The 20436-nt window shown below is 42.3% G+C and overlaps 1 protein-coding gene across 1 annotated transcript in view; it reads left to right on the top strand.

Moving 5' to 3' along the window:
* Window positions 1-266: 266 nt before the first annotated feature.
* Mettl16 (methyltransferase like 16) overlaps window positions 267-20436 on the top strand; it is a 41498-nt gene continuing 21328 nt past the window's right edge. The window contains exons 1-4 of the mRNA XM_027426776.2: window positions 267-445; window positions 2194-2321; window positions 12147-12346; window positions 14908-15048. Coding sequence (XP_027282577.1) covers window positions 2194-2321; window positions 12147-12346; window positions 14908-15048 — 469 coding nt within the window. The 5' untranslated portion in view covers window positions 267-445. The remainder of the gene's footprint in view (window positions 446-2193; window positions 2322-12146; window positions 12347-14907; window positions 15049-20436) is intronic.

A 20436-nucleotide genomic window follows, 5' to 3' on the forward strand; every position in this document is an offset into this window, starting at 1 on the left:
TTCAGTCTGGATTATATAGCCAGCCTGGGCTACAGTGGAGCTCTGTCTCAACCAAAACCAAACGAGGAACCACCAGCCAAACAACAAGAAGCAGCCTCGACGTCCGCTGCGCGAGCCTCCCCAGCGGGTCACCGAAAACCACTGCGCTTGCGGCCACGCCCCCAAATTCTGGTGAGAACCCGCCCCCAAACTCCAGGTATCGCGACAATTCCTTTTTGTCTTCGTGCTAGATGATAGGCCTCGCGAGAGAGGCTTGTCCAATCACGGCGCAGAGTGGCCTCACAAGATGGCGGCGCGCTGGGCGCGTAGCATCTGCGTTTCTAGGAGCCCGGCTGTGTGCGTGGGGATCCCGGGCGTGTGCAGGCCCCAGCCACACACAGACACCCACACACGCGCACACACACACGCACACACACACCGTCCGGCAGCGGCGTAGGCTCACGAGGTACGTGCCTCAAGAACCTCTCCCCTCAGGTTGCGCTCGCGAGTCGCTTCACCAGTGGCTCACCGGCGTTACACTCCGGCCCTCGGCTCCTCGGGGCTTGCTGTGGGTTTTGAAGCGGGCCCCGGGGCAGGTGTGTGCGCCGATGCTGGCGGTCGGTGGGTGGGAGGGGTGGGAGGCGAGATCCCCGTCAGGCGCCCAGGCCCAGGTTCAGAGAGCGCGGAAACCCGGGCGGGAAGAAGGCGTGGATGAGCCAGACGAGTGGCGTCACTAGAGGAAAAGTCGGATTTGTAACGGGGGGCGTGGAGAGAACACGAAGGTGCGGGGGTCGTGGTGGGACGCATCTGTCGAACCTGCTGTTGTTTTTTTTTTCAAAACAAGTTTCCTTTTTTACTTTATGTGTATGGGTGTTTTGCCTGCACGTTTGTGCGCGCCACGTGCACAGCGTCGGCTGCCGTGGGACTGAGTTACTGTGAGCCGCCGTGTGGGTGCTGGGAACCCACAGCCCCCAGAGCTGTTACAGGCATTAGAAGAAATGGTGTCTGAAGAAATAAAGGTCCAGGGGAACCAAGGAAGCATGGAGTGCTAGAGGAAAGGAGGCTGCCCTCAGGGTCTTTGGGTTTTTTTTTTTTTGGATTCACTCAGATGAGCCTTTTTTGTTGTTGAAACTCAACTGGGCTGCCCATTCAGAGAGTGTTATAAACCAGTGGCTTTTACGGTGGAAAGTATTTCATAGTCATTCCCTTCATGGTGTTGATGGCTGAACGCAGTGCCTTGCACGTGCTAGGCAAGTGTTCTACATCTCCAGGCGACTTCATATTCCTCCCAGCCAATACATAGTTGAGTACCCATTCTTACAGATCCTGTTTTAAGGATTGGAGTACCTCAGTGAACAAATGTTTTCCCTTTTGGACTTTATTTGCAGGGAAAATATTAACAGTTGAAGCAAGCATGTGTAGAATGTCAAGTGAGTAAATTCTAAAGATGGTGAAGTATGTGTTCTGGTCACCGAATGTTTTAGTGAGGAGCTCAGGAAAGATATTAGTGAGGTGACATTTGACCAAACACCTAACAAGGTGGGGATATGTTCAGTGTATGTACATTCCAGGTGGAGAGCAATCCACGACAATTGGGTAGCAGCAAGTTCAGTGTGGTGGTGCACCCTGGAATCACAGCACTTAGGAGGATAAGGGATTCATGACTAGCTGTGTAGGAGTTTCTGCTATTGTGTGTGATTCTGTAGACTGAACTCAAGGCCTTCAGTGTGCTGTGCCCCTGCTCAAATGATACACACTGTATCCCCCAGTGGGGGAGGGGAGCAGGTTTATTGAGGGCTCTGTTGTAGCTGGACTTAAAACTTGTTTTATTTATTTTTATTATTATTATTTGGTTTTTTGAGACAGAGTTTCTCTGTGGCTTTGGAGGCTGTCCTGGAACTAGCTCTTGTATTCCAGGCTGGTCTTGAACTCACAGAGATCCTCCTGCCTCTGCCTCCCGAGTGCTGGGATTAAAAGCGTGCACCACCACTGCCCGGCTTGTTTTATTATTTCTGTGTATGTTTGTTTTAGAGGTAGGGTTTCACATTGTAGCCCAGAGTGGTCTCAAGTTTACTCTAATCCTCCTGCCTCTGCCTCTCAAGTACTGGTATTATAGGCATGTGTTCACTCCTGTCCCCACCAATGATTTTGAAACTAAATATGCTGATATCTTCTATATCTCTCTCATATCCCCTCTTCCCTCTTTCTTTAAAGATGGCTCTAAGCAAGTCGATGCATGCAAGAAATAGATACAAGGACAAGCCACCGGACTTTGCATATCTGGCATCCAAATATCCAGATTTTAAGCAGCATATTCAGATAAATCTGAGTGGGAGAGTAAGGTAGGTAACACATGAAGTTATTAATATGCATCACTCTAGTGTGATCTGAGTGGACTTGATGTGATGAGAAGCAAGCTGGACCAACAGAAGACCTGAGTGTCAACCATGTGCATTTCATGGAATGTCTCATATGACTTTGGACAAATTGATTATCCACTGGAAAGTCTCGGCCAGCTTAGTGCAACAGAGATGCCAAAGTAACCTAGACTAGGATTGGTCTCTGTTTGATGCCGTGCTCAGAAAATGGCAAAATGTTTTGTTACAGTTGGGCCGTGGTGGTATACACCTTTAATCCCAGCACTTGGGATGAAGAGGCAGGCGGATCTCTCTGAGTTTGAGGCCAGCCTGGTCTACAGATGGAGTTCCAGCCAAGGCTACACAGAGAAACCCTGTCTTGAAAAACAACAACAAAAAAGTTGTTCTTCAGTCTTCTGTTTCATAGTTTTATATGTGAGTCAACTACTGTAAATGGCTTTAATTCTTTTTGTACTAAATATGCTCCCACATAACTAGTTTTTACAATTGAATTTGAGTTGTAGCTTAACATTTTTTGAAAAGAATTCTCTTTACATTTTTTTTAATTTTGCCCTTATAATATAGTTCTTAACTTGCAGTGAGTTTGGCAACATGTTTTTGCATATAATCCCTTTTGTAGACTTGGATAAACTCCCTCCAAATTAAGCAGAGTACCTTACTGTTTGCATCAATAGGGGTGTGTGTCTGTGTGTGTCTGTGTGTGTGTGTGTGTGTGTGTGTGTGTGTGTGTGAGAGAGAGAGAGAGAGAGAGAGAGAGAGAGAGAGAGAGAGAGATCGCTCGCTCCACTTCTTGTTGAACAGTCTTCTTTATTCCATAATTCTCTTTTTCACTCTGTATGGGGAAAGGGAGAAGGGGTGCTTAAACTTGCTAATGTAGCCCAGGCTAGTCTTGAACTATTCTGCCCCATTGTGTCCTGAATGCTGAAATTACATGTGTGTCTTTTTATTTATTTGTTTGTTTTAGTCCTGACTGGTCTCAAATTCACAGGGACCTGCCTCTGCCTCCTAAGTGGTGGGATTAATGTCATGTGCTATCATGTCCAGTTTAACTTAGGTATTTTAAGACAGGCGAATTATATGTTCAGGACTATGTTTAAACAGATACATTCTGATTTGTTTTATGTGTATGTGTGTGTGCTTGAGTTTAGTGTGTATGTGCACTGTGTGCATATAGGAGCCTCCCAAGGTCAGAAAGGGGTATTGGAGTCCATGAAACTGGGGTGAGTTACAAATTGTGATGAGCAATCATGTGGGTGCTGGGACCTGAACCTGGGTTCTCTGCAAGGACAGCTAGTACTCTTAACTGCTGAGCCATCTTTCCATCTCATAAGCAGAACATTCTAAGAACATTGTAGAGAATGGATTGCAGAGAGAATTAAGGTAACTAGGAAAAGCTTTTAGTATCCCAGATTAAGTATATTAGTCACCTATCTAGGTGAAGGCAATAAGTAAAATTCAGAGAACTTCCCAGGCACAATTAGCAATACATGGTGGAAATTAGGAAGAGAAAAGCCAAGGTCCTCCTTTTGTCAGAGAGAAGGTAGTGATAGCATTTACAAGAGTACAGAGCACAGGGTGAGCTGATTTTAGGTGGATATTTTTAGTTGGGCATATTAGATCTGAGGACTTGGGAATACTTGAATAGAGTATGTCATAGGCAATGGGAAATAAGTGCAAAGAAAGATGCAGGATGATGGTGGGATGGCTGTTTGCTGAAGGTTAAAGAGAAGTAAAGTAAGAATTCAGTGTATGGGAAATAGATGCAGTTGGTTTGGAGAACTGTGTGCAGATGTGGATATATGAGAGTAGGGTGTAACAGAAAGGAAGAAAGGAAAGAAAACAAAGAACATACAGGGGCCAGAGAGTTGACTGGTATAAAAGGACCTGACTCCCAAGCCTGAAGATCTGAGTTTCATTTCCCAGGATTCCACATAGTGTAAGGAGAGAATCAACTCCCACGGGTTATCTTTTGACCTCTACAGGCACAGCGTGGCACATGCACACACATGCACTTAATAAATAAAAATTTGAAAGCATTATATAGCATTCTAATAATTCATATGTAATTCTTCATATTGAGCCTGAAGAGGATTGGTTAATTTGTGATGCAGGGCCTTAATATAGGATTTCCTGCTTGCGAAGCAAGCATTCTGCACTGAGTTATGCCCCCATCCTGGGTAAGTAATTTGTATGAGAGAGAGATTTATTTTATGTGTTTGAGTGTTTTCCCTTCATGTAGGTAAATGTCCATTTGCCTGTAGAGCCTGCAAAAATCAGAAGAGGGAGTTAATACGTGGTTGTGAACTGTCATGTAGGTGCTGGAAACTGAACCCAGATCCTTTGTTGATAGCAGCAAATGGCTGGGTGTTGGTGGTGCACGCCCTTACTCCCAGCACTTGGGAGGCAGAGGCAGGTGGATCTATGTGAGTTCAAGGCCAGCCTGCTCTACAGGATGAGTTCCAGGACAGCCTCCAAAGCTACATAGAAAACCTGTTTCAAAAAACAAACAAAAAAAGAGCAGCAAGTGTTCTTTTTGTTTTTTTTGAGGCAGGGTTCCAGGATTAAAGGCGTGCATTTTTGTGTCAGACTGCAGCAGCTTCTAGCAGCAGCTTCTTCTTCTTCTTCTTCTTCTTCTTCTTCTTCTTCTTCTTCTTCTTCTTCTTCTTCTTCTTCTTCTTCTTCTTCTTCTTCGTTGTTGTTTTTGAGACAGGGTTTCTCTGTGGCTTTGGAGGCTGTCCTGGAACTAGCTCTTGTACACCAGGCTGATCTCAAACTCACAGAGATCCACCTGCCTCTGTCTCCCGAGTGCTGGGATTAAAGGCCCAGCCTTTTTTTGGTTTTTTGAGACAGGGTTTCTCTGTATTGCTTTGGAGGGTGTCCTGAATCTCTCTCTGTAGACCAGGCTGGCTTTGAATTCACAGAGATCTGCCTGCCTCTGCCTCCTGAGTGCTGGGATTAAAGGTGTACACCACCAATGCCTGGCTAGGCTGCAGCTTCTTAAAAGTCATTGTAATGTGGGATACTGACTGAGTGTTTTTATATTCTCACATAAAAATATGTGCATTCATCTTACACTTTAAATTGAATTTATTTTTGAGGTGGTTTCTCTCTAGCTTTGGATGTCCTGGAACTCACTATGCAGACCAGGCTGGCCTGACACCACGACCAGCCTGCCAAGATAGCTTTTTGTTTTTAATTTTATTTATGGCACTGGAGACATTATTTAGTGGTGAGGAGCACTGACTGCTCTTACAGAGGACTTAGGCTTGGTTCCCAGCAGTCACTTGGTGGCTAACAACAGTCTGATTCCAATTCCAGATAACCTGATGCCTTCTTCTGGGCTCTGAGGGCACTGTACACATGTGGTAAACAGTCATGCATGCATGCATGCATACAAAACATCCATACACAAAAAACAAAAATAATTTTTATAAATTAAACATTTTTATTATATTTATCTGTGTGTGTGTGCCTGTGTGTGAGTGTAGTCATGTGCCCCAGCATGTGTGGAGATCAGAGAACTTGTGGGAATCTTGTCTTTCTAGCATGTGGATTCTGGGGTTCAAATTCAAATTGTCAGGCTTGGTAGCACCTGGCTTTATGCACTGAGCCATCTTGCGGGCCCTTCAAAGTGTCTATTTTATAATAGATATAAAGGATTTCCCCCTGGCAATGGGCAAAGAGACACTTTTTGGTGGTAATCTTCTTCTATACCCAGGGGCAAAGCAGGTGGCAGTCCTTTTTTTATCCTAGCTTCATACCTGACTTGGTGGCCAAAGCTGTTTCATGCCTGGGGCATAGTAAAAAAAAAAAAATTAAAAAAAACTTTCACAGAGGAAAGCAAATATGCCTAAAAAAAAGGCATGGCCATTGATAGCATTTTCCTTTATTTATATGTGAATGTGTGTTTGTGTGCTGTGTTGCATATGTGGAGGTCAGAGAACAACTTTTGGGGATTGATCTTCTCACTGTGGCATCCAGGGATTGGTTCAGATCACCAGGCTTGTATGGCTGTTGCTTTTACCCTATTTCCTGTGTTGGGGAGCTCAGGCTAAGGTGGGTGGCACAAAATGAGAGTGGATGGATACATACTTTAAACAGACTGACCAAGTCATGTCCTGTTTGTTTGTTTTTTAATGTCTACTAACTTTTTGTTTGTTTGTTTTTTGGGAATCAAACTCAGGTCTTCTGGAAAAAGAGAACTACTGAGCCATCTCTCCCATCATTAGTTGCTTCTCTACTCCCATCATTAGTTGTGGAGGATTGAACTGAGGTCATCAGGCTTGTGTGACAGACAATTTTCTCTGCGGAGCTATCTTGCTGGACTGTATATTTATTTTTACAGGAAAAAGAACACAAAGTTTATTGTGCTTCATGCATAGCTCTATCAGACTACAGCATGGCATATGTAGAAGGGATCTGATACATATATATCAGATGGAAGATCAGCTCTCCTGTGTTAGAGACCTAGCTACTTCTAGCAGGACTACTACTTTCCTGCCTGATTAGGTCAGAATTCATGATTCCCTGTATTGATAAAATGTTCCTTTTCTTTTTTCATGATTCTATTTATTTTGGTTTTTCAGGACAGGGTTTCTTTGCTTAGCCTTGGCTGACCTGGAACTAGCTCTGTAGAGCAGGCTGACCTCAAACCACAGAGATCTGCCTGCCTTTGCCTCCTGAGTGCTAGAATTAAAGGCATGGGCCACCACCCCATTATTTTATTTTTTGTTATGTGTGTGTATCTGTGGATTTGTGTACATTAATGTAATCCTTGAGGAGGCCAGAAGATACCAGATTTGGAGGTGGAGTTAGAGGTGCTTGTTAACCAACCTGTATGGATGCTGGGACTGAATCAGCTTCTGGAAGAGCAGTGCACACTTAATTGAGCCATTTCTCCACTCCCCAAATTTGTTTGCTTGCCTGCTCTCTTGCTCCCTCTTTGGAGGCAGGATCTTGCTGTACAGCCCAATCTGATCTCTTCCTTCTTAGACTCGAGTTTTTGTTTTTGTTTTTGGTTTTTTTTTGTTTTTTTGTTTTTTTTTTTAATTCACTTACTTGTTCACTGATTAGTTCATTTATTTTTGCAGTCCTAGGGATCAAACTTAGGGCCTCTTGCATTCTAGGCAGTGTTCTACCATTGAGCTACATACTTGCATTTGATTTTCTTGAGGCAAGATCTCACTCTGTAGCTCAGAGTGATCTGAAACTCATTCTAGCCCCATAGGGCCTTAGATTCACTGAGATCCTCCTACCTCAGTCTTCTGAGTGCTTGGGTTACAGGCTGGTTTCACACCTGGTGCAGGCACTTCATTTTAATAGTGTCAATTTATTTTGGGTTTTGGAGTCAGGGTTTCTCTGTAACCTTGACTGTCCTAGAACTCATTCTGTAGACCATATTGGTATTGAACTCACAGGGAACCACCTACCTCTACCTCTGAGTGCTGGGATTAAAGGTTTCACCACCTGGCATTGTTAAAGAAAAGATTTAATTTATATTATGTGTAAGGTGTTTTGCCTACCTGTGTCTGTTTACCCTGTGCATGCAGTTTCTGTGGAAGCCAGAAGAGGGTGTTGGGTACCTTGGAACTGGGATTGTAGGTGGTTGTGATCTATCATGTGGGTGCTGAGAATTGAACCCAGGTCCTTTGGAAGAACAGCAAGTGCACTTAGTGGCTGAGCCATCTCTTCAGGTCCAAGTAGCAGTCTTAAAGGTGGCGCTTGACAACCAAGGTTTTAGGTAATTTTCTAGTTTTATAGATACTGAGTCTCCTCATCTAAAAGGGGGTAAAAGGATATAGTTTTGCATGGCTATCTTAAAGGTTAGTGATAATGTATACATAATGATTATAAACATCTGATTTAGATATCCCTGTTACAAAGTCTGATAAGGCTGAGATGACCAGTATTCAGGGTGTGATTAAGTCTCTGTTCTTTCCTGTGCCTGTCACTGCTTTGTATCAGACGATTATAATTTAATTTTAGGTTTTGCTTTTTCATAGTACCCAACTCCATAGCAACAGCCTGCTGTTTGTGTGAGCTCTGTTCGTTGATCTTAAACACAGTGTTACATTTTTAACTGGTGTTTTTTAATCAAAGACCAACACTGAAGGTTGGTTGTACTCGGTGACTAGTATGGTTAGCATCTCATTGATGAGCCGGTGACACGGGCCAGTGTTGCAACAAGGCTGACAGGCTTTGGTGATTGTTGACACACTTGAGGTTCAGCTTCTGCAGTATTAGAATAATTGTTAGGTCATCCTTGAACAGTGGAAGTGTGTATTCTAAAACTCATCTCTAGTGATGATTCAAATAAAGTATTATTTGCAGCAGAGTGGTAGTCATTCTGGGGAAGTAAGAAGTCTGTTCACAATAGGTTGTTTTGTGAAGCTGCCTGTGTTAATAAACAAACAAGGACCGATGGGATGAAGAAATGCTAATGTTCATGTGAGAGCTAATTTTAGTTTCTAGAAACGAGAATAAAAAAGATCTTGCCTGTGTTCAGGATTTTTAGTGTCCCAGGGTGCTAATGTGACCTAGATGTTTAAGTAGTGAAGTTGGGTGACTAGACTTTGCCCTACAAAGGATTTCCAATACTTGGACTAAAATGTCTGCCTTAGGACTGAAAAATGAAAGTCGGTTTTGTTAATAGAATCTAAGAATCAGTTTTCATAGGTTTCTGTTTATTTCCTTCGTTGGTCTTCTCCCTGCTTCATATGCAATGTTTTTTTGGTGACTATAGTTCCTCTTTAATAAGTCATGTGCTATAGTTATTAGAATGAGAGAGTATGTCTGTGTGTCCAGGGGTCTTGTTTTAGATAGTCTTGATCTATATGTACTCTGGCTGCTTGGTATGCACTGTGTAGACATGGATGGCCCTGAACTTGGAAAGATCTTTCTCCTTCTGCCTCTTAATTGTTGAGATAGCAGATATATGCTTCCATGCCTGACCACAGACTTTATTTTTGTACAACTGAGGGTCAAACCCAGGGTTCCTGTGCACACTAGGTAAACACTGTACCACTGAGCTATATTCCTAACCCTGCATATTTGTAGTGGGGGTGTTTTTTTATAGAGAGACAGAGAGGCGCTTTTCAATAACTTGAAAATTTTTGAAATTATGTATAATTATATCACATCTCATTTCGACTCATTTCCCTCTCCTATGCACCCCTTGCTCTCAAATTCATGCGCTCGCTCTCTCTCTCTCTCTCTCTCTCTCTCTCTCTCTCTCTCTCTCTCTCTCTCTTTCTTTTTCTCGAGACAGAGTTTCTCTGTGTAGCTTTGGATCCTGTCGTAGAACTCACTTTGTAGACCAGGCTGGCCTCGAACTCACAGAGATCCTCCTGTTTCTGCCTCCCGAGTTCTGGGATTAAAGGTGTGCACTGCTGCTGCCCACCTGATTTCTTTCTCTAATTGTTACTATTGGTGATGGTAGTGGTGTTGGTGTTGGTGTGTGTGTGTGTCAGTGTCTGTCCTGGAACTCACATTGTATACCAGGCTGACCTCAAACTCACAGATATCTGCTTGTCTCTGCCTCCTGAGTGCTGGGATTAAAGGCACACACCACTATGTTGTGCCTAGCATTTGTTTTTGTTTTTGTTTTTGTTTTTTTTGAGACAGGGTTTTGCTGTAACCCTTCCTGACTGTCCTAGAACTGGCTCTACAGACCAGGTTGGCCTTGAACTCTCAGAGATGGCTGCCACTGTCTCCCGATTGCTGGGATTAAATACACCTTCTAGACCACTTAATGAAAAAAAATTACAGATATGCATCATTCTTAGATAATGTAATGGCACTATTGCATGTATAAAAGAGAAAAGTTGGGAAGATGATCTGTAAGTAAAATACTTGCTATGAAAGCATGATGACTGTTTTAGTTAGGATTTCTATTGCTGTGAAGAGAAACCATGACCATTGCAACTGATATAAAGGAAAACATTTAGTTGGGGCTCACTTAACAGTTCATAGGTTCCGTCCATTGTCCTCATGGTGGAATACAGTAGCATGCAGGCAAACGTGATGCTGGAGAAGTAGCTGAGAGTCCTACATCTTACAGGCAGCAGAAAGTGGTCTGAGCAAAGCTTGGGCAAAGGAAGCCTCAAAGCCCACCCCCACAGTGACACACTTCTTCAAACAAGGCCACACTTACTCCATCAAAGCTCCTAATATTGCCACTCCCTTTGGGGGCCATTTCCTTTCAAACCACCATAGTGACCTCAGTTTGTTCCCTAAATGCCTGGTGCAGTGGTGTATTCCTATAATCCCCCTGCCTGAAAAGCAGGGAGGAGGATTCCCTGGGGTTTGAACTCTAGGTTCAGGGCCAACCTGGAAGAGTGGTGGCCATCTGGCAAATGCTCTTTCATCAGAACATGGTCCCTGAATGGCTGCTGAGTTGTGAATGATTTGTTACTGTCCACAGGTATAAACACCTTGTGTCATTTGTTTAGTTCATATTTCTTTCCCTGAATTGTTATTTTGAAAGCTGTTCCTAGTAAATTCCCTGGATTTTCACAGCTACATGGCAGAATAACATTGAGAAGTTGTAGGGCAGCAATTAAGTTATGGCTCCTCACTTGAGAAAACACTTTCAAATTTTGTTTTAGAAAGTGTTTCTAGGTTATTAGATTTTTTTTAATTTTGACAATTTTACATTTGAAAATGTAAGATTTACATGTAGTATGTTGGGATATTAGGTTAGTATGTTGGGATATTAGGTCAGCCAGTGTATTGGAATAGGATAAAAATATTTAGTGTCTTACTTGAGTATGGATTTCTTCAATGTGTAAGACTGACTTTTATGCTGGGCGGTGGTGGTGCATGCTTTTAATCCTAGCACTTGGGAGGCAGAGGCAGGCAGATCTCTGTGAGTTCGAGACTAGCCTGGTCTACAAGAGCTAGTTCTAGGACAGGCTCAAAAGCTGCACAGAGAAACCCTACCGAGGTTTCTGAGTTGATGACAGAAACTAGTTCCTCTCTTCAGTGACAATCTGCCACTGAAGAAGATGGGGTTAGCCCACCCTTTTAATAAACTTGATTGGTTCCACAGGAGTAAAATACAATATTTCGTTTAGTATTAGTGTTTTTTTTGGGGGGGGTTGATTTTATTTTTATGTACTCTGGCTGTGCTCTGGAACCCTGTATGTAGACCAGGCTGTCCTCAAACCAAACAGAACTGCCTGCTTCTGCTTCCCAAGTGGGGAGATTATAAAGGTGTGTACCACCACACCTGGCAATTACTGAGTTTTTTTGGGGGGGGGGTTCAAGACAGCGTTTCTCTGTGTAGCCCTGTAGACCAGGCACAGAGATGTGCCTGCCTCTGCCTCCTGAGTGCTGGGACTAAAGGCATGCGCCACCACCTCCTGGCTACATTTTTATGCTGGCTTCCCCCCTCCCCCCAATATTTGAGTGAGGTGTTAAAGAATTGTGTTAGGGTCAGTGATGTTGGTGATGGTAAAAAAAAACCTGCCAGCTCTTGATACATTTAGTATCAAGAGCTGTGTTCTTTCAGAGACTGTCACATGGCAGGAGAGGAATTGAAACAGAGGCACTCTTTACCCCTGTGCTGTGCCGTGCTGTGCTGCATGTGTGGATGCCGCAATTCTGGTGGATAACTCTACTGCTATCCATAGACTCTGCAGGTGTTAAGCACCCCTGTGTGTCCCCTATTGTGCGAATGTTGAATGTTAGGAAATTCAAATAGACATTGGGTCCCTGCTTGATATGGCAAAGGAGCAGTACAGCACAGTGGTCCACGCTAATCAGTCTGTCTTTTTCTCTACTCCTCAGTCTTAATTTCAAAGACCCTGAAGCAGTCAGAGCTCTGACTTGTACGCTCCTAAGAGAAGACTTTGGACTTTCTATTGATATTCCTTTAGAGAGACTAATTCCCACAGTTCCCTTGAGACTCAACTATATTCATTGGGTAGAAGATCTGATTGGTCACCAGGCTTCTGACAAAAGTACTCTCCGAAGAGGAATTGACATAGGTAAGTTTAGGTTTCTTACTTTTGGGGGCTAAAAGTAAGTTTCATAGGTTTTTGCATTGTCAGACTCTTTCTAAGCTCTTCTAGTAATTGTTGTGAAAGCAGCTTGTATTTGCTGCACATGGACATTTCTGTCTTTGGTTTCTCTTCAGGAGGGATGCCCATGTCAGTTAAGGAGCAAGGGGGTAAGAGAAGTGTGTCTACTTAGCTTTCAAATTTCTACCTTAATGTCTTTGTTTGTTGGGATTGCCTACTCTGTTACTAAACAATTCTTTAGTATTATTTTATTTATTTTTTCAGCAGGGCTTCTCTGTGTCACTCTGGTTGTCCTGGAACTAGCTGTATAGACCAGGTTGGCTTCAAACTCAGAGATCCTCCTGCCTCTGCTTCCTGAGTGCTGGGATTAGAGGCATGAGCCTTTTTTCTTTGTTTTCCACACTGTCTTTTAGACCCTCAGGAATTTGTTATGTTATTTGCTGTGCCTCAAACTTCTCCCATCTTTATCCTGTTTGTCTCCATTTATACTATACTTGTCAACTCAAGCCTGCTTTTTCTGTAAAAGCTTTCTCTGACCTTGCAACCTATGAAAAGTTACTTTCTTGGTTATGTTTGGCTAATATTTTTATTTGCTACTAGACTGCAAACTAGTTATACTCCCAAGGTCTAGTGAAGTTGTTGGATAAAGGTATTCTTTTAACGTTCAAATTCTAGGTATTTCATGTGAGCTAAGCACTGGAGGCCTGATGGAGTTCACTTAAAGCTCTTGCCTTTTGTGTTCATGGTACAAGATGGCTGATGGGTCCTGGGAAGCTAAAAGCTTGGCTTGGAAAGTGTGGTGGCAGGTATTTGTGATCTCACCACCTGGGTTGCGACAGTGGCAGGACAGGAGTTCCAGGCCAGTACTTGTCTGGATCATGCAGTGAGTCCATAAGTAGGGAGGAAGTGGAAAAAAGGGACTTTAGCCTATTTGGTGCTAATTGCATTTCAATTATGCCCCAAACCTTCTGAAGTAGCACTTGGGGATACACGAGGTTAATGGATTCTTTCTAATTAGGGTTCTATATAAATTCTTCCCCCAGACTCCATCAGTTTGATCTAATTTTATGACTATTCTTTCCATTTTTATTTATCATTATAAAGATTATTACCCACTTAAAATGTCGTTTGGTGTCTGAGGATATCAAAATGTTAGGATGCAAGTGTTTGGTCTTGAGGATTGAAGGACAATTTTAGGAGGGTAAAGGGATAGATCTTTACTTGCATTTTTTTCCCCTTTGAGAAAAAATTTAAAAGATCCCCCCTTTTTTTTCCCACTTGAGAGGTGAAAACATTCTAAATGTTTTCCAATTCTCCATAATGCCCAGGCCTAAACAATTGACTCTTGGGGAGCTGGGTATCCTCTTCCCTTTTTCTACCTCCTCAATCCCCAAGAAGGTATTTGCCTGACAGCTCCAGGGCCAGGAAGACAGTAACTGTGGCTGGCAAAGAGGTTAAGGATTGCAGCCATTAATTTGATCTGTTTCCCAGTCTGTTGAGAATAGGCTATGAGGAAGTGATCGGTGAGTGGGCTTCTCTGGGTTAGGAGCACCTCTAGATCCTGTAGAGCTACAATGGAATCAGTTTGTGGTCAGGGGAAAACAGGCTGTAGCCATTGGGGGAAATCTAGCTTTCCTTCCATTTGGGATATTCAATGTCATCTAATTGATCAAGGCTTGTCAGTGGTTGTAAAAGCAGCATTTGGGGGAGGAAGTAGAAAAGTCCAGGCTTAGGGGCTCTATATGTAAATTTATGAACAAATACTGGCAGCTGAAGCTGATTTTTTTTTTTTTTTCTTTTCTGTGAAGCATTGGTTTCTCATTATGTCTATTGAGCCTGTGCTAGGACTGGTCAATGACTGACATGACTGACATTCTGTATAACCACAGGGAGCCAGATCATGTGATGCCATGGGAATTACACACACACACACACACACACACACACACACACACACACACACACACACACACACACACACACACCATTCCTCTGCTTTTCAAGAATGAACTATGTGTTTATTTGCATATTCTCTTTGTTTTCCTCCCTTTTCTTTGAGATAGTCTCAAACTCTTGCCTCTGCTTCACATCCCCCATACAGGTGTGTGCCACAATGCTCAGCTTACTTTGGTTTCTTTTAAGATGCTACTGTTGTGTTTTACAAATACTTTTCATTGAGGAAATTGAGTTTTGTATGGGACATAAAGACTTTTATAAGCAAATTAAAATTTTATATAATATTTTGGCCACTTTAGGTTAATAAACTGTGTTTTCCTGGGCTTCCAGTTGTCCACTCTTCATTTTACACACAGCATATAAGAGTAGGGCAGGAAGGTTTCTGCCCTCCAGGAAGTTTGTGCTTAGAAGGTAAGACTCACAAGTGAAAAGGAGCAAGCCAAGGAGCCGCAGGATATCCTCACTTGTAGTTAAACTGTGGAGACTTGAAAGAATTCTTAGGAAGAAAAGGGTTTTAGTGTTCTCACCTTCACCTCTCATACGTAGGGTGTGCTTGTATTTTTATTTAATAGGTACTGGGGCGTCCTGCATCTATCCCTTACTTGGAGCAACCTTAAATGGCTGGTATTTCCTGGCAACAGAAGTGGATGATATGTGCTTCAATTATGCCAAGAAAAATGTGGAACAGAATAACCTATCTGATCTCATTAAAGGTTGGTTTTTCTGAATAAGCAGTACCTCAAGCTTTGTTTATTAAAACTTCTCTAATTTAAAATGTCTTATTGCCTTCTGTGGGTTTTTTGTTTTGAGATAGAGTATCTCCCTTTAGCTCTGGTTGCTCTGGAAATCACTTTGTAGACCAGGTTGACCTCGAACTCAGAGATCCTACTACCTCTTCCTACTGAGTGCTGTGATTAAAGATGAGTACCACCATGCTTGTCTTCTTTTCTTAAATGTATAGACTCTACAATTTAAATAATCTGGTGTGTTGTAATTGGTTTTGATGCCAGATTTAACTCAGAAGGAATATAATAAGTATAGTTGATCCTCATTTCTGTTTTGTGGATTTGTCTTCTGTCTTGGTTCCTGTTCTATTGCTGTGATGACATGATGACCAAGGCAGCTTATGGAATGAAGAATTTATTTGGATGTACAGTTTCAGAAGGTTAGACTTAGCCGGACAGTGGTGGTACACTTCTTTAATCCCAGCACTTGGGAGGCAGAGTCAGGTGTGAAACCAGCCTGGTCTACAAGAACTAGGTCCAGGACAGCCTCCAAAGCCACAGAGAAACTCTGCCTCGAAAAAACCAAAAAAAAAAAAAAAAAAGAAGAAGAAGAAGAAGGTTGGACTTGGACTTCACAACCTTCATGGTGGCAGGTAGGCATGGTACTGGAGCCAAAACATCTGCAATGGTTGGTTTAAGTCTTTTGAAACCTCAAAGCACACCCCACCTTCTCCAAGGCCACATCTCTTAATTCTTGTGTGTGTGGGAGGCCATTCCCATTCAAAATATCACACCTTCTTATTTAGTTAAGTAAATTCTTTTCTTCCCCCAGTGGATAATTCTTGAAATGTGTTATGTTGATGCTGGGCAATGGTGGCACATACTTTTAACCCCAACATTCAGGAGGCAGAGGCAGAGGCAGGTGGAACTCTTAAGTCAGAGACCAGCCTGGTCTCCAGAGGGAGTTCCAGGACAGCCAGAACTACACAAAGAAGCCTTGTCTTTAAAAACAAACAAAACAAAACAAAAACATTTGCTATGTTGAGGCTGGAGAGATGGCTTAGGGCTTGAGAGTGCTTACTCTTTCTAGCACTCAGATGGTAGTTACTCTTAATTTCTGGGGATCTGATGTGTCTGGCTTCTGAGGGCAACAGGCGTGTTCATGGTGTGCATACATACACCTAAACATGTATTTTTGCAAAGGAGCATTCTCAGATTGATAGTTATGAGATCAAAATATTGATCACCTCTAAAAAGCATTGGAGATGTTTTAGGACCCACAGTATCACATACTCATCCAAGGTTTTTATGTAAAAATGAATAAGCATAGCATATCCATTTCTACTGCAAATTTCTTTTCACCATCAGTGAATGGAAAAATTATATTTATGCCAAATAGTTGCTTTATGCTTGTTTGATTTTTGTGCCTGTGACTTGTTTATTTCATATAGGGGCTTTTGTAGGCTGGCTGGTCTTAAACTCTGTGTAGCCTAGCATGACCTTTAACTTGTTGATCTTGCCTCTACTTTCCAAATGCTGGGATTGGGGATTGATACTAGGGCTTACTGCGTGCTAAGCAATCTCTACGAACTGAGCTACACTTCCACTACCATTTAATTTTTTTCCCTTTTTTGAGACAGGGTGTCTTTGTATTCCAGTCTGGCCTTAAACTCATTGTGTGGCTGAAGATGACCTGAAACTCCAGAATTATGGACTTGGACTATCATGTCTACTTACATACTTGTTTTATAGACCTGTATACCTGGAATCACATAAAAATTTCTCAGGTGCTGGGCAATGGTGGCTCACACCTTTAATCCCAGCAATTGGGAGGCAGAGGCAGGCGGATCTCTTGAGTTCAAGGCCAGCCTGGTCTATAGAGCTAGTTCCAGGAAAGCCAGGGCTGTTGCACAGAGAAAGAATCCCTGTCTTGAAAAACCAACAAAACAGGGGCTGGAGAGATGGCTCAGTAGTTAAGAGCACTGACTGTTCTTCCAGAGGTCCTGAGTTCAATTCCCAGCAACCACATGGAGGCTCACAACCACCTTGAATGAAATCTGGTGTCCTCTGCTGGCATGCAGGCAGAAGACTGTATACATATAAATAAATAAATATTTTTTTAAAAAAAAAAACAACAAAACAAAAGAAATCTCAGGCAAAGGGGGTTGTGAGTACTAAAGACCCTCTGGTTTAGGTTTCATCAAGGCTAGTGATGACACTGGGCAAGTTTCATATGACTTTTTCAAACAGCAACAGCTCTGTCTATGGCTGTGCCTTCAGAGCTGAGGCAACTACTTATGATAGTTTTTTTTTTTGTTGTTTGTTTTGTTTTTTTTTTTTTTTGAGACAGATTTTCTCTGTGTAGCTTTGTAGACCAGACTGGCCTCCTGTTTCTGCTTTCTGAGTGCTGGGATTAAAGGTGTGCGCCACCACTGCCTCTTCTGATAGTTTTATAGTTTCTTTTTATTGTTTTTGTTTTGTTTTGTTTTGTTTTTTGTTTTTCGAGACAGGGTTTCTCTTTGGCTTTGGAGGCTGTCCTGGAACTAGCTCTTGTAGACCAGGCTGGTCTCAAACTCACTCACAGAGATCCACCTGCCTCTGCCTCCCGAGTGTTGGGATTAAAGGCGTGCGCCACCAACGACCAGCGCTAGTTTTATAGTTTCTTAATGCATCTGTGGAACAGTGTTGGGATGATTGGTGCTAAGTTCTTTTGCTCAGAGCAGCTAGGGAGAGTCCTGGCCTCTTTGGTCATTTGCTGCAAAAGGAACATCAGGAGGAGTACTTACAATGTAAATTTAAGGTAGACTTGGTAGCACAGGTTATCTTAGCTCCTCGGGAGACTGAGAGAATCTAAAACTGAAGGTTCACCTGGTCTATAAAGCAAGTTCAAGACCAGTCTGTACACTCGGTGAGAATCTGCCCCCAAATAAAAAATTTCAAAAAGGGCTGGGGATTTATTTCATTGGCACAGCACTTGTCTCATATTTCTATCTCAGTCCTGCCTCAGGCTTCTGAGTAGGGATTGCAGCCATGAATGCTACCTAAACTTTAGGCTCAGTTTGTTAATAGCCAAAATTTGAAAGTCGTGTTTGTTTGTTTTTGTCTTATTTTTTCATTCATGGTTCATTTGTGTGTTAGGAAGGGTGGGGACACAGCTGAAACTGCATGTGTGAAGAGGTCAAAGAACTACTTTTGGGAGTGGGTCCTCTCTTTTCACTGTAGGGATGGGTGAGTCCCCAGTTTGTGCTTCCAGCTGGGTTAACAGGGCTGTAGTCTGCCCTCATGGTGTTTTTGTTTTGAACAAGTATCGCTTTTGCTTTCTAGTGCTTCATTTGTTAAGTGCATTTTTTTTTAAAGATTTTATTTATTATGTATACAACATTCTGCTTCCATATATATATATATATATCTGCACACCAGAAGAGGGCACCAGATCTTATTGTAGATGGTTGTGAGCCACCATGTGGTTGCTGGGAATTGAACTCAGGACCTCTGAAGAGCAGTCGGTGCTCTTAACCTCTGAGCCATCTCTCCAGCCCTGTTAAGTGCATTTTTATGTTGTTTCTTAGAGACTTCACTATTTCAAATTACCCCTAAACAGTGCTGAAGTGTGTTTGTATGTGCCAGAAAGAAAATACATTTTACTTAGATGAGTTATGGTGAGTCAGCAATATATATTTTTAAATTTTTATTTAGAATGTTGTCTGTATATGGTTATTTAACCACATGTCTGTCTTTGCACCACATGTATGCCTAGTGCCCAAGGAGGCCAAAAGATGGGGTCAGATTTCCTGAAACTGGAGTTAAAGACAGTAGTGCTTTTAATTACTGAGCTATTTTTCTAGTCGTTCCCTCCCACCCCTGCCCTACACTCCTTTTTTGAGACAGTGTTTCACCGGATAGCCCTAGCTGGCCTGGAAATCACTCTGTAGACCAGGCTAATTTCAAACTCATAGATATCTGCCTTACTCTGCCTCCTGAGTGCTGGGATTAAGGGCTTGTGCTACCACACCTGACCAGCAGTGTGTATTAAGTGAATTATGTTCAAGTTAAAACACCCTGAATATGAGGTTGTGTATATCAAGTTTTCAGAGACTGTTCTAGTACTGTACTTCCCAAAGGAGTTTGTATTTGCTAGTTCAGTGTTCATGGCAACTTCATAGACTGTAGCTACCATGAATAACAAAAAAGGGCATTAATTTACTGACATTTATTTATTTACTTAGCTTACATCCGGGCTGCAGCTTGTCCTTCTGCCAAATTAGTCTCTAATTTCATTGTGTGTGAGCAGTTACATGTGTCTTTGGAAGCCTCTCAAAGTCTGCATTAGGGTATTCGTCAATCACTTTCTACTTTATTATTTAAAAAAATTTAAAAATCTTTTATGTGTGTAGATGTTGTCTCTTCCTTTGTCTCTGTGTATATCACAGTATGTGTGCAGTACCTTTAGGGCCAGAAGGTGTCAGATTCCCCTGGGACTGAAGTTTACTGGTGGTGTTAGCTGCCATGTGGGTGATCACAATACAAACCAGGTTCTCTGGAAGAGCAGCTAATGCTCTTAACCATTTAGCTATCTATCTAGTTCCTTTATCATATTTTTTGAGACAGAGTCTTACACTGAACCTGGAGCTCAATGATTCATTCATTTAGGCTGCCTGGCCTGCAAGCCCAGGGATCCTCTATCTCTGTCTCCCTATCTTTGAAGTTACAGGGGCGTACTGCCTTGGCCCAACTTTTATGTGGGTGTTAAGGGTTAAATTCAAGTCCAAATGTTTGTGTGGCAGGCACTTTACTGACTGAACCATCTCCCAAATCCCAGGTACTGATATTTTTATGGGGGAGCACCATTCTATTCTTAATTAAACTGTGCTGCTATTTTTAAAATATATAGGATTAGTTGGGTGGTGATAATGTAATCCTTTAATTCCAGCACTAGGGAGGCAGAGATAATGGGATCTCTGAGTTCTAGGCCAGCTAGTCTACATAGTGAGACTGTCTCAAAAAACAAACAAACAAACAAAAACCCACCACCACCACCACCAACAACAAAATCCTAAAAATCAAAAACCAAACCAAAACAAAAAAAGGGTTGCAATATATAATCCAGGCTGTCCTTGATTTGTCTACCCTGCTTCTGCCTGCCATGACTCCCTGTTAAATTACCTTTATTTTGGTATGTAGATATTTGCTAGAACTAGCCCAACTCCACCTTGTGATCATTTACATTTTCTGACCATTATATAATGACAAAGCTTTAAATTTTTTGAAGATTATTTATTTATTTTTAAAATTTATTTACTTAGTGTTATTACATATACAGTGTTCTGTCTGCATATTTGCCTGCACACCAGAAGAGGGCACCAGATCTCATGATAG

The sequence above is a fragment of the Cricetulus griseus genome, chromosome 7 (assembly GCF_003668045.3).
Source record: "Cricetulus griseus strain 17A/GY chromosome 7, alternate assembly CriGri-PICRH-1.0, whole genome shotgun sequence".
NCBI classification, from domain to species: Eukaryota; Metazoa; Chordata; class Mammalia; order Rodentia; family Cricetidae; genus Cricetulus; species Cricetulus griseus.